The sequence below is a fragment of the Oncorhynchus masou genome, chromosome 12 (genome assembly GCF_036934945.1).
Source record: "Oncorhynchus masou masou isolate Uvic2021 chromosome 12, UVic_Omas_1.1, whole genome shotgun sequence".
Lineage (NCBI taxonomy): Eukaryota > Metazoa > Chordata > Actinopteri > Salmoniformes > Salmonidae > Oncorhynchus > Oncorhynchus masou.
Window position 1 is genome coordinate 14,078,992 of NC_088223.1, and position 14,888 is coordinate 14,093,879.

General features: G+C 44.0%; 1 protein-coding gene across 2 annotated transcripts in view; it reads left to right on the top strand.

Moving 5' to 3' along the window:
• The window catches only part of LOC135549583 (protein tyrosine phosphatase type IVA 2-like), a 50,282-nt gene extending 37,165 nt beyond the window's left edge, over positions 1–13,117 (top strand). For both annotated transcript variants that reach the window (XM_064979675.1, XM_064979674.1), the window contains exons 5-7: positions 3,621–3,751; positions 11,494–11,568; positions 11,907–13,117. In XM_064979675.1, the coding sequence (XP_064835747.1) occupies positions 3,621–3,751; positions 11,494–11,568; positions 11,907–12,018 (318 nt within the window). In that variant the 3' untranslated portion in view covers positions 12,019–13,117. The remainder of the gene's footprint in view (positions 1–3,620; positions 3,752–11,493; positions 11,569–11,906) is intronic.
• The last annotated feature ends 1,771 nt before the right edge of the window (positions 13,118–14,888 follow it).

The window sequence follows — 14,888 nt, forward strand, 5'->3', positions numbered from 1 at the left end:
CTTGCTCTGTGTTTCTCTCTTACTGTATTGTACAACATAATACATATTTTATTCAGCTGTCCCACAGGTGATTCAGGAAAACCAGAGACCCTTTGTGTTTGGGAGAGGAAATGTCCTATTTCCTGTCCTTGATAGTGATCCCCACCTCTGGTCCTGGAGTGTTCCTCTCCCCCATTCTGCCTGTCAGTCTCCAATGCATTGGATTAAATGTTTGAGAAGGATAGCAGAATTTTGAAAGCATGGCTGATTGGCAAACTACAGTGAAAAGCAATTAGTAACACAACCCTTTCAGTTCTTGTCTTTGTCACTTTTCAAATATGAAACAGGATCTGTGACGGTTGCCTACATAACTGGCCCATGATATCATAGGACAGATGGAGAGAGAAGGCTGTGACAGGCAGAGGATGATATGGGAGAGCGAGATGTGCTAACCCATAGCTGAGACTGAGTCAGCACAAGTACAGAGGCTCAGATGGTCAGGCTGTCTGCCAGGACACACACACACAGTACTTCAGCATATCAAGCTTCCCAACTTAGACACACATGATACAGCTGCTCTGCTTCAATCAGGCTTTGAATCCTGTACTGCCTTTGAGCATTGTGCATTGGTTAATCTTTAAGTCTGACTCACCCGTGGGTCAATCTAGGTATCATTAATAAATCTGTCTATTTAAGATATGGGTTTGCATCTCAATCCACCGCAGCAGCCTATGGCGGGCTTCCGTATTTGCGGTGGAAGGTGGCCGTGTTTCAGCGGTGTTTGTCAGACCATTAGACTTCCTGAAAATTGGCCTTCTCACGACAATGTCTGTAGCATCCAAACAGTTTGGCTTATAAAACTATTATGACCCCCTCACAAACATGATGGAGTTCACCGTTTTGCTTTATGACCCCCACAAATGTCACAAGACTAATCAGAAGGTAACCCCCACAAACAAATGGGAGTATGGCGGAAGTTTTGAGCAAACATAGATATTTCCTTAGTTTTCTTATAAACTCAGCAAACTTAATGTGTAAATATTTGTATGAACATAAGACTCAACAACCTGAGACAAAAGCTGAACAAGTTCCACAGACATGTGACTAAAAGAAATTGAATAATATGTCCCTTAACAAAGGAGAGGTCCAAATCAAAAGTAAGTCAATGCAGCTGGTGGCCACACCAGATACTAAGTACTGCAATACATATTTTCCTCATGGACTGCACCAGATTTGCCAGTTCTTGCTGTGAGATGTTACCCCACTCTTCCACCAAGGTACCTGCCAGTTCCTGGACATTTCTGGGGGGGAAGGCCCTAGACCTCACCCACCGATCCAACAGGTCCGATACGTGCTCAATGGGATTGAGATCAGAGTTCTCCGCTGGCCATGGCAGAACACTGACATTCCTGTCTTGCAAGAACGAGCACACAGAACGAGCAATATGGCTGGTGGTATTGTCATGCTGGAGTGTCATGTCAGGATGAGCCTGCAGGAAGGGTACCACATGAGGGAGGAGGAAGTCTTCCCTGAGGATGTCTTCCCTGTAACACACAACGTTGAGATTGCCTGCAATGACAACAAGCTCAGTCCGATGATGCTGTGACACACCGCCCCAGACCATGATGGACCCTCCACCTCTAAATCAATCCCGCTCCAGAGTACAGGCCTCGGTAACGCTCATTCCTTCAATGATAAATCCGACCATCACCCCTGGTGAGACAAAACCGCGACTTGTCAGTGAAGAGCACTTTTTGCCAGTCCTGTCTGGTCCAGCGACGGTGGGTTTGTGCACATAGGCGACGTCTGGTGAGGACCTGTCTTACAACAGGCCTACAAGCCCTCAGTCCAGCCTCTCAGCCTTTTGTGGACAGTCTGAGCACTGATGGAGGGATTGTGCGTTCCTGGTGTAACTCGGGCAGTTGTTCTTGCCATCCTGTACCTGTCCCACAGGTGTGGTGTTCGGGTTTTCCGATCCTGTGCAGGTGTTACACATGGTCTGCCATCGTGAGCACGATCAGCTGTCCGTCCTGTCTCACTGTAGTGCTGTATTAAGCGTCTCACAGTACAGACATTGGAATTTATTCTCCTGGCCACATCTGCAGTCCTCATGCCTCCTTGCAGCATGCCTAAGGCACGTTCACGCAGATGAGCAGGGACCCTACCCTGGGCATCTTTCTTTTAGTATTTTTCATCGTCAGTAGAAAGGCCTCTTTAGTGTCCTAAGTTTTCATAACTGTGACCGTAACTTCTCTAGGCTCGATGGGATGCTATCCGGACGTGAAAATACCTCCCTCGAGCCTAGAGGTTCATTGCCTACCGTCTGTAAGCTGTTAGTATCTTAACGACCGTTCCACAGGTGCATTTTCATTAATTGTTTAACGGTTCATTGAACAAGTATGGGAAACGGTGTTTAAGCCCTTTACAATGAAGATCTGTGAAGTTTTGGGATTTTTACGAATTACCATTGAAATGCAGGGTCCTTCATCTCCTCGATATAGGACACACTTCAAAACCTTATTTCATATTATTCATTTTTTGGCTGTTTTTTTTTTTGCCATTTATGAAAATTATTCAATGTGTTTCTATAGCCTATAGTAGTGAAGGCCAAATTAAATATTTTATTCAATTTAAATGTATATTTTTATACTTAAAGGGTTCTAAAAATGTAAAATCAAATTGCTAAATTATCTATGGTAAGACCATCTTTAAACAATTCCATATGTTAGCTTAGTACCTAGCCCTTAAATCAGGGGTGTCAAAGTCAAATGGACGGAGGGCCAAATAAAAAATTTAGCTACAAGCCGAGGGCCGGACTGTTCGAATGTTCATTGAAAAATTTTTAAATGACGCATATAGTCTAGTGAACCTAATTGAACCTACTGAAAACCTAACAAATATATTCCAATATGATCAGATAAAACTTCGTCACAAACTTTAATCATGCAGTTTTTGATGAAATCCCCCTCCGTAAATGGCCGGGCTGATTTAGCGATCTCTTCTGCCAAAATAAAACTGGCCTTGACAGCAGCCTGGCCTTGTGATTTGGCTTTTTTGAACAGAGCCTGTCGAGATTTGAGGCCTCGTTTTAATTCCTCTGCCTTTTGTAGCCTTTGTTCCATGTCCATATTCTTGTTTTTGTCCGCGTGTTTCGTTTCATAATGTCGTCTCAGATTATACTCTTTCAGTACCGCCACACTTTCTCCACACAGAAGACACACAGGTTTTCCAGCTACCTCCGTGAACATATACTCCGACTCCCACCTTGTTTGAAACCCCGGTTCTCAGTGTCCACCTTCCGTTTTGCCATTTTTGATGGGTATCTGAAAGTTAATTTTACTGTGATGCTGACGACTGCTGTGCCAATAAATATTGAAATGAAGCAGCCTACTGCTCGGTGCGTCACCGTTGCATTGTGGGAAATGTAGTATTGGTGCGTGTAAAAGATCTGCGGGCTGCCGGCTTGCTGCGGTCTGCGGGCCGGTTCTAATAATAAATCAAGATCATCCCAGGGGCCGTAAAAAACCTTCTCGCGGGCCGGATGTGGCCCGCGGGCCTTGACTCTGACATATGTGCCTTAAATGAACTCCCAGCCCTTGGTTTGATCCATGTTGATGTTTTTGTCCCTCGTTCCTCTGCAGGACTGGCCCTTTGATGATGGTGCCCCGCCCCCCACCAAGATAGTGGACGACTGGTTGAACCTGCTTAAGACCAAGTTCAGAGGCGAGCCTGGCTGCTGTATTGCCGTGCACTGTGTGGCGGGGCTGGGCCGGTGAGTGTGTTAACCTGTGTGTGTCTAAGTGGGCCAGGTGAGTTTAATGAGTGTAAGTGGCCTTAATTACAATGTTCCATGCTAAGCCTGTTTGCAAGTTAGCTTAATCCTGTTTCTCTGTGGTCTCCAGGTTCCACGATCTGCTCTGTTCTGTTGGCTTCTCTCTTTAGCCTACATATCCCCCATGTTTTATCGTCTTATCAATCTCTCTCTGTCTATTAACCTGCTAGCAATAGACTGGTGCTTCTGTGGTTCTACCGGCTATTCTCATCCCCACTTTATAGCTAGCTTCTCTGCTGTCGGCACCACTGTCTCTGTTAAGCTATCCTGCTAGTCTTTTTCTCCAGTGTATGCGCTGGATTCATTCTCTCTGTTAGTGTTGGCCTCTGTCTCGCTTTGTCATACTGGTTCTCCAGGGTAGAGTATGCTTTAGCCTCCTCATCCTCTCTCTCTAGCTTCTGTGTGATTAGCTTCAGCCTCCTCATCCTCTCTCTATAGCATCTGTGTGATTAGCTTTAGCCTCCTCATCCTCTCTCTATAGCTTCTGTGTGATTAGCTTTAGCCTCCTCATCCTCTCTCTATAGCTTCTGTGTGATTAGCTTTAGCCTCCTCATCCTCTCTCTATAGCTTCTGTGTGATTAGCTTTAGCCTCCTCATCCTCTCTCTAGCTTCTGTGTGATTAGCTTGAGCCTCTCTCATCCTCTCTCTAGCTTCTGTGTGATTAGCTTGAGCCTCTCTCATCCTCTCTCTAGCTTCTGTGTGATTAGCTTTAACCTCTCTCTATTATTAGCTTTAGCCTCTCTCTATAGCTTCTGTGTGATTAGCTTTAGCCTCTCTCTATAGCTTCTGTGTGATTAGCTTCAGCCTCCTCATCCTCTCTCTATAGCTTCTGTGTGATTAGCTTTAGCCTCCTCATCCTCTCTCTATAGCTTCTGTGTGATTAGCTTCAGCCTCCTCATCCTCTCTATAGCTTCTGTGTGATTAGCTTCAGCCTCCTCATCCTCTCTCTATAGCTTCTGTGTGATTAGCTTTAGCCTCTCTAATCCTCTCTCTAGCTTCTGTGTGATTAGCTTGAGCCTCCTCATCCTCTCTCTAGCTTCTGTGTGATTAGCTTGAGCCTCTCTCATCCTCTCTCTAGCTTCTGTGTGATTAGCTTGAGCCTCTCTCATCCTCTCTCTAGCTTCTGTGTGATTAGCTTTAACCTCTCTCTATTATTAGCTTTAGCCTCTCTCTATAGCTTCTGTGTGATTAGCTTTAGCCTCTCTCTATAGCTTCTGTGTGATTAGCTTTAGCCTCTCTCTATAGCTTCTGTGTGATTAGCTTTAGCCTCTCTATAGCTTCTGTGTGATTAGCTTTAGCCTCTCTCTATAGCTTCTGTGTGATTAGCTCTGGCCTCCTCATCCTCTCTATAGCTTCTGTGTGATTTTAGCTTTAGCCTCATCATCCTCTCTCTATAGCTTCTGTGTGATTAGCTTTAGCCTCTCTCATCCTCTCTCCCTGTTAGCCTGGTTCTCCAGGGTGTGCTGCTGTACACCATTCCACAGAGGGCTGTGTGTCTGCGGCTTTTCGCTTCTCCCCTGTACTCTAGGTCTTAATTTAATAGAAAAAGAAAAACAGCCCTCCGTGGAATGAGTTTGACACTCCTGCCATAGAGATCTCCTCCCGCAGCCAAGACGGGCTCCACACTACTCACGCCTGTCCAGGGTTATTGATTTAGTGCATCGCTTAGACCTGTTTCCCACCTCCAGTCCTCCCCAACAGCCCACCTCCAGTCCTCCCCAACAGCCCACCTCCAGTCCTCCCCAACAGCCCACCTCCAGTCCTCCCCAACAGCCCACCTCCAGTCCTCCCCAACAGCCCACCTCCAGTCCTCCCCAACAGCCCACCTCCAGTCCTCCCCAACAGCCCACCTCCAGTAACCCCCGACCTGTTTTCTACATGAATCTCCTGGTGCTCTGTTTACTGCAGTCCTCAGGGCCGGCAGCATTCTGATGCTCTTATTCACACCAGCCAGCCACAGACTTTAGAGACTCAGGGCGTGGGAGGAGTTGTTAGTGGTTGTTTTTCTCTCTCACTCACTCACACACTCACACACTTTTGCACCTTCTCCCTTTCTATCTCGTGTCTGCCAGGGTTTCCGTTAGCCGGTAATTGCCAGTATTCAGCGATACATTAAGCCGATTTTAAATAAGGTTGCTGTCGGCTAGTCAAAAAAACAATCCTGTTGCTAAGTCATTTTATTAATTGGTGTAAATATCAGTGGCTGTAAATACATTTGACCATCATGCTTATTGGTCTATAGGTTAATTAGCTACTTTTTAAAATTTTCATTAGTCGTCATGTTAATGATACGTGCATAGCATATAGCGCTTACTTTAGCATATAGCGCTTACTTTAGCATATAGCGCTTACTTTAGCATATAGCGCTTACTTTAGCATATAGTGCTTACTTTAGCATATAGCGCTTACTTTAGCATATAGCGCTTACTTTAGCATATAGCGCTTACTTGAGCATATAGCGCTTACTTGAGCATATAGCGCTTACTTGAGCATATAGCGCTTACTTGAGCATATAGCGCTTACTTGAGCATATAGCGCTTACTTGAGCATATAGCGCTTACTTGAGCATATAGCGCTTACTTGAGCATATAGCGCTTACTTTGAGTGGAATATCTTGTCAGACAGCACTAGCGCTACTGCTGCTTTTATAAGCCCAGTCATTGCGCAACCATTCTAAATGCAATTGTATGTTTAAAAACTGTTTTTATGGCCATGATTTGAAAAGGGCTACTATTTTTATTTCTCAACTGGTAATTGAAGTGCGCCTCCGATTCGCTATTCAAGTGCAAAGGCAATGGTAGGCAGGCTATCAGCACGTCACCCACCACTGTGCAATGTGAGCTGGAGGTAGTATGCATTTTGAAAACATATACTTAATTGTTTTACTTCATTATTAGGCATGGCTTGTGTTAAAGTAGGCTAGGCAAAATCTGACCATAAAGGCAATTATTTTATAAAAACGTACTCCTATGCCATGCCTTCCCATGTTTGGAATACACTGCCATCAGACACACACAACTGCACCACCTATCACACTTTCACAAAAACATGAAGATATGGCTAAAGGTCAGTCAGATTTGTGAACATAATCCCTAGCTGCTTTCCATGTTGTCTGTTGTCTGTAGCTTGTGAGGTGTGGAAATACTTTGTTGCTTTTATGAGTTTTGTCTTTTTGTGCCATGTTGCTCTGTCTGCATGCTATGTCCCATGTTGCTCTGTCTGCATGCTATGTCCCATGTTGCTCTGTCTGCATGCTATGTCCCATGTTGCTCTGTCTGCATGCTATGTCCCATGTTGCTCTGTCTGCATGCTATGTCCCATGTTGCTCTGTCTGCATGCTATGTCCCATGTTGCTCTGTCTGCATGCTATGTCCCATGTTGCTCTGTCTGCGCTCACTGCTCATTGATTGTATTGTAATTGTTTTTAAAAACCTGCCCAGGGACTGTGGTTGAAAATTAGCCGGTTGGCTAAAACTGGCACTTTTACTGAAACGTTGATTTAATGTGCACTCTCCCTAAAACATTAAATACAAATTCAAAAAATTAATTGCTATTAGTTTTCATATCAACTTTCATTGTCCAGAAGCCAAAGGCCCAATCTTAGTCATATTAGCAACCCATTGCAGTTGTTGCCTGTTTAGATTCCCACTCTAAGTTTCTGACACATGGAACTGCTTGCATCAGGTGCTCTGTTTACAATGGTGTTTCCCCGCAAATTAGTTGGAAAATGATGTTTTATTGGCTGATCATTACAGGAGTTGCATGTTCTGTTTAGCTAAATTACCAGAATCAAAATGTGATTTCTGTCATTCTGCGCAACGTGGGTAGAATCCCTAATGGTTTATGCACCCAAAGTATTGACTTAACTCATTTTGTTACATTAAAGCCTTATTCTAAAATGGATTCAATTGTTTGACAAAAACAGATTTTTTTTCTCTCATTTATGCAAAATAAAAAAACTGATCACATTTATATAAGTATTCAGACCTTGTACTTTGAAGCAGCTTTGGCAGCGATTGGGTATGATGCTGCAAGCTTGGCACATCTGTATTTGGGGAGTTTCTTCCATTCTGCTCTGCAGATCCTCAAGCTCTGTCAGGTTGGCTTGGGAGTGTTGCTGCACAGCTATTTTCAGGTTTCTCCAGAGATGTTAGTCTGGGCACTGGCTTGGCCACTCAAGGACATTGAGACTTGTTCTAAAGCTACTCATGCGTCGTCTTGGCTGTGTGCTTCGGGTTGTTGTCCTGTTGAAAGGTGAAATTTCGCCCCAGTCTGAGGTCCTGAGCGCGCTGGAGTAGGTTTTCGTTAAGGATCTCTGTACTTTTCTCTGTTCCTTTCACTCGATCCGAACTATTTTCCCAGTTCCTGAAAAACATCCACACAGTATGCTACCGCCAGGTTGCCAAGTGTCATGTCTAGAGGAATTCAGGCCAAAGACTTCAATTTTGGTTTCATCAGACCCGAGAATCTTGTTTCTCATGGTCTGAGTCCTTTAGGTGCATTTTGGCAAATACCAAGCGGGCTGTCATATGGCTTCTGTCTGGCCACAAAGGCCTGATTGGTGGAGTGCTGCAGAGATGGTTGTATGTCGGTGACCATTGGGTTCTTGTCACTTCCCTGACCAAGGCCTTTTTCTCTCGATTGCTCAGTTTGGCTGGGCGGCCAGCTCTAGGAATTCTTTGTGGTTCCAAACTTCTTCCATTTAAGAATGATGGAGGCCACTGTGTTCTTGGACTTTCATGCTGCAGACATTTTTTTTGGTACCCTTCCCCATATCTGTGCCTCGACACAATCCTGTCTCGGAGCTCTACGGACAATTCCTTCAACATCATGGTTTGGTTTTTGCTCTGACATGCACTGTCAACTGTGGGACCTTATATAGACGTGTGTGTGCCTTTCAAAATCATGTCCAATCAATTGTATTTACCACAGGTGGACTCCCAAGTTTTAGAAACATCTCAAGGATGATCAATGGAAACAGGATCCACCTGAGCTCAACTTCGATTCTCATAGCAAAGGGTCTGAAATACTTGTGTAAATAAGGGAATTATTTTTATATATATCTCAGCAAAAAAAGGTGTCCCTTTTTCAGGACCCTGTCTTTCAAAGGTAATTATTTTAAGTCCAAATAACTTCACAGATCTTCATTGTAAAGGGTTTAAACACTGTTTCCCATGCTTGTTCAATGAACCGTTAAACAATTAATGAACATGCACCTGTGGAACGGTCGTTAAGATACTAACCTCTAGGCTCGAGGGAGGTATTTTCACGTCCGGATAGCGTCCCATCGAGCCTAGAGAAGTTACGGTCACAGTTATGAAAACTTAGGACACTAAAGAGGCCTTTCTACTGACGATGAAAAATACTAAAAGAAAGATGCCCAGGGTCCCTGCTCATCTGCGTGAACGTGCCTTAGGCATGCTGCAAGGAGGCATGAGGACTGCAAATGTGACCTGAGCAAGAAATTGCAATGTCCGTACAGTGAGACTCCTAAGACAGCACTACACTGAGACAGGACGGACAGCTGATCGTCCTCACGGTGGCAGACCATGTGTAACAACACCTGCACAGGATCGGAAAACCCGAACATCACACCTGTCGAACAGGTATAGGATGGCAAGAACAGCTGCCTGAGTTACACGAGGAACGCACAATCCCTCCATCAGTGCTCAGACTGTGCGCAATAGGCTGAGAGAGGCTGGACTGAGGGCTTGTAGGCCTATTGTAGACAGGTCCTCACCAGACATCACCGGTCGCCTATGGGCACAAATCCACCATCGCTGGACCAGACAGGACTGGCAAAAAGTGCTCTTCACTGACAAGTCGCGGTTTTGTCTCACCAGGGGCGATTGTCGGATTTGTGTTTATCGTCGAAGGCATGAGCATTACATCGAGGCCTGTACTCTGGAGCGGGATCGATTTGTAGGTGGAGGTCATGGTCTGGGGCGGTGTGTCACACAGCATCATCGGACTGAGCTTGTTGTCATTGCAGACAGTCTCAACGCTGTGCGTTACAGGGAAGACATCCTCCTCCCTCATGTGGTACCCTTCCTGCAGGCTCATCCTGACATGACCCTCCAGCATGACAATGCCACCAGCCATACTGCTCGTTCTGTGCGTGATTTCCTGCAAGACAGGAATGTCAGAGGAGAAGATGTCAGAGGAGGAGATGCACTGCAGTACTTAATGCAGCTTTTTTTTACCTTTTATTTAACCAGGCAGGTCAGTTAAGAACACATTCTTATTTTCAATGACGGCCTGGGAACAGTGGGTTAACTGCCTGTTCAGGGGCAGAACGACAGATTTGTACCTTGTCAGCTCAGGGGTTTGAACTTGCAACCTTCCGGTTACTAGTCCAACACTCTAAACACTAGGCTACCCTGCCGCCCCGATACTGACTGTTACTTTTGATTTGACACCCGCTTTGTTCAGGGACACATTATTCCATGTATTTTAGTCACTTTAGTCAAACTTGTTCAGTTTGTCAGTTGTTGAATCTTATGTTCATACGAATATTTACACATGTTAAGTTTGCTGAACATAAACGCAGTTGACACTGAGAGGATGTTTTTTTTGTTGTTGCTGAGTTTAAAACATAAATTTGCAAAAAAAAATCTAAACTGGTTTTCGCTTTGTCGTTATGGGGAATTGTGTGTAGATTGTAAAAAATGTCTTTAATCCATTTTAGGAAAAGGCTGTGGGAAAGGAAGGCATCTGAATACTTTCCGCGCTATAGGTCCACATTTCTCAAACGGCCACTTCATTCTTCCCAGTCACATTGTCCAGCTCCACATTTTCCTAACGGAAACCCTGGAATGCACAAAAGGGTGCTCGTTCTCATATTCCCTCTATCACTGTCCCTCCTCTCCCTCTTCTCTCCTTCTCTCTGAAAACCCACACAAGAATGCTCTGTCAGCTTTGAGTTTTGACATTCCGGGCAGGCTGTCTGGGAATTTAAGTTGCGGCGCATTTTTTTTCTTCTTGAGAGGTTTGCTTACAGTAACACTTATCACACTTTGTGTGTGAATGTGATGCCCCAGCGGGGTTGCAGTGAACCCTGGACACCCCCTGTGGGTTTCCCAGGCCAGTGTCCCAGCTTCACACTACACTGCTACCTACATAACCATGACACAGCGTGCTTTACACTACACTGCTGCCTACATAACCATGGCACAGCGTGCTTTACACTACACTGCTGCCTACATAACCATGACACAGCGTGCTTTACACTACACTGCTGCCTACATAACCATGACACAGCGTGCTTTACACTACACTACTGCCTACATAACCATGACACAGCGTGCTTTACACTACACTGCTGCCTACATAACCATGACACAGCGTGCTTTACACTACACTGCTGCCTACATAACCATGACACAGCGTGCTTTACACTACACTGCTGCCTACATAACCATGACACAGCGTGCTTTACACTACACTGCTGCCTACATAACCATGACACAGCGTGCTTTACACTACACTGCTGCCTACATAACCATGACACAGCGTGCTTTACACTACACTGCTGCCTACATAACCATGACACAGCATGCTTTACATTACACTGCTGCCTAAATAACCATGACACAGCGTGCTTTACACTACATCCCCACCCATGCTGGCTGGTATTTGTTGCTTGCTCATTGATTGATATATATATTGTGTCTGTGCTGTAGAGCTCCAGTCATGGTGGCCTTAGCGCTGATTGAAACTGGGATGAAGTATGAGGATGCCGTGCAGTTCATACGACAGTAAGTACCACTAACTTCCACACCAATTGAGGCTGGTAAGGGAGGTGGGGGGAGGCTTGTATGATATCAAACACATGTTAGATACTGTTCCACTCCAGCTGTTACTATGAGCCTGTCCCTCTGATTGTAAGTGCCATTAGACACCACTGTTCCATACAGGGCATGGAGCCTAACCAATGTTTCTGTGCTGTCCAACGTGTGCTGTCATGTATTCTCTTCATTAGTTTGTTAGAATTTGCCCAGGGCACATATTGATTTGTGTGGATATTGTTGCATATGTGCTGCATGGTCTCTTGTGACATTATGAGACCACTGTTGTTTTTCCTCCCTCCCCTCAGGAAGAGACGTGGAGCGTTCAACTCCAAGCAGCTTCTTTACCTGGAGAAATACAGACCCAAGATGCGTCTGCGGTTCAAGGATGCCAACGGCCCCAACTGTTGTGTCCAGTAAAGTGTCTGTGTGCAGCGTCTCATCAAGAATACAGCAGCTAGTGGGAACAACCTTATTCCAACCAAGGGGAGAGAGAACTATCATTAATTATTGTGATTTGTTACCACTGAGACATGGCTAATTGATCACAGAATCAATTAATCAACGAGCGAATGATTACATTTGAATGAATGCAAATCTAGGGGTCCAACCAGCCGAACCAATGAACAAGGTCAACGCACACAGATATAGGCCCGCCTCCAAGTTACCAGTGTCATAACACGGGCACATAATTTTTTCAGCATTTTTATTTTCAGCTTTGAATCATGGGATAGCTCTTTATTTTTTACACCTACATGGAAGTTTAACAAACAAAATCTACAAATGTTAAAATGGTATCAATATTGACGATTTGTTTATTTTTCTATTAATGATATGAATTATGGATTTGCCCAGGGTTATGTACCTTTTTTTAAATGTTTGTAAACCCTTCAGCACATTAGAAGAAAAAGGAAACATTACTGTCCATTTGGCTATTGATGTATTTTTGTACAGCACAAAATCTCTGAAAAGTTCCACTGAAAATGCAGTAATGTTTTTCTCTCTACCCCACTTGCTTGATGTCACGTTTTAATTACTGGGTTGGCTGGGTTTTAAATATGTCCGCTGTATTTATTCACTGGCTGGAACTAGCAAGGCAGTCTGGGGTTGGGGGCAAGGACACTTTTCTGTTTCTCATTTTATTCTAGAGCCATGTTTTCATTTTCTTAAATAATTCAATACAATCTTGCGGGAGTGCAATATTCAGTCCACCTCGGAAAAGACCCCGAACCCCCTTATGACCATCACACACAGAGCCAGTTTCACAGGAAGACACTTGGCTACTCTTACTGTAGGTACTTTTTTCCATTCACCAAGGCTGCTTACTGTGTTTCCAATAGGACTTTCCTACAATGACTGTGCATGCACACACACACACAATGATCTCAACCGTTAATCCTGAGTCTCACTCTGAAGGAAAAGAAAGCAAATGGTCAGTTTATTTTTTATCATCTTCCCCATTTTGAAGAAATCCTCAATTCCTATTGGTTTTAAAAGAAATAAAGAAATGGAAATAAGATTTACCTTGTATGATGTTTCCTCACCTTTTCCACATTTTAGAGCATTTGAAATGACCACCTATATTTTGTTTGGTCTACTTGTCTTTTCCATTCCTGCTGTCATGGCAAATGTATCAATCATCTATTTGATATGGATCACGTCTCATCACCAGGCAAGCTCTATCCTGAACGCGCGGCAGGGAACCAAGCGGTTAAGAGCATTGGGCCTGGAACCGAAAGGTTGCTGGTTCAAATCCCTGAGCTGAGTAGGTGAAAAATCTCTGTGCCCTTGAGCACAGCACTTAACCCTAAATGCTCTGGATAAGTGTGTGTGTGCTAAATGACTTGAATGTTACCCACAAGTCAAAAGGAACAGAGGACATTCAACATACTTGGGGAGGCCCGGAGCTTCAGGCTAATGTATGGAAAACCACCATGGGGTGGAAACAGCTGGGGGCCTTTGTATCAACTGTGCGTAAATGTCTTATTCTGGCGCATGGAGAGTCTAGGATTTGCATGCGCAAAAAAATATTAGGATTTATCAAACTGTCTTGTGCAACATACGCATGCTTTCATTCACAGAATACTATAACCCCCCACCTAGAAAAACCCTGCATTCACATGATGGTAACCACCACAATGCCATCATTTGCTTTAGAAAAAGCGCAAATGGTCACATTTCTGTTGGTGTGAGCAGAATGTTAATGTTTTGCAGCAACACTGGCTACACATTCTGCAAGATTGATGTTCTGTTGAACAATTTGAAAGTAGGGGAGAGCCGGAACTAAAGTGACATTGGGCGAAAGTAATACGCCTATATTCACAAAAACTAGAAGAAAGTAGTGAAGTTGTCACGTTCCTAATGTGGAGGATGACCTCCCAACAACAACAAAAAACAACCCAATCCGACCATGTTTTGCCGAGTAATCAACAGTGATTGTGCAAAGCAAGTAATAAAATTACAAAAATGGACAGTTTCTCGGTTGTAGAAGAGTTTAAGGTTCCAAACATGTCAGTTTCTTAGTCCGTTTAGTGTCTAAATGACAGGTTTGAAGTATCATGCTAGCTAGTCTTGTGTGTTAGCCTGGGAGAAGTTACAGGAGAGACGGGTGGGGAAAATGTCAAAACTGATGATGTGGTATAAAATAACTTAACTTCTTGCGTCGAGCAATCCCGGATCCGGGATCCTATTTATAGCCTCAAGCTCATTAGCATAACGCAACGTTAACTATTCATGAAAATCGCAAATGAAATAAATATATTTGCTCTCAAGCTTAGACTTTTGTTAACAACACTGTCATCTCAGATTTTCAAAATATGCTTTTCAACCATAGCTAAAAAAGCATTTGTTTAAGAGTATTGATAGCTAGCATAGCTATAAGCCTAGAATTCAGCCAGCAACATTTTCACAAAAACAAGAAAACCATTCAAATAAAACCATTTACCTTTGAAGAACTTCAGATGTTTTCAATGAGGAAACTCTCAGATAGCAAATGTTCAGTTTTTCCTGAAAGATTCTTTGTGTAGGAGAAATCGCTCCGTTTTGTACATCACGTTTGGTTACCAAAAAAACACAAATTCAGTCATCAAAGCGGCGAACTGTTTTCCAAATTAACTCCATAATATCGACTGAAACACGGCAAACGCTGCTTAGAATCAATCCTCAAGGTGTTTTTCACATATCTCTTCATTGATATATCGTTCGTGGATGTCTACTTTCTCCTCTGAATCGCTTGGAAAAAGACGTGCAGCCGAAGATGACGCACCAATTTCGACGGCGGACACCTGGCA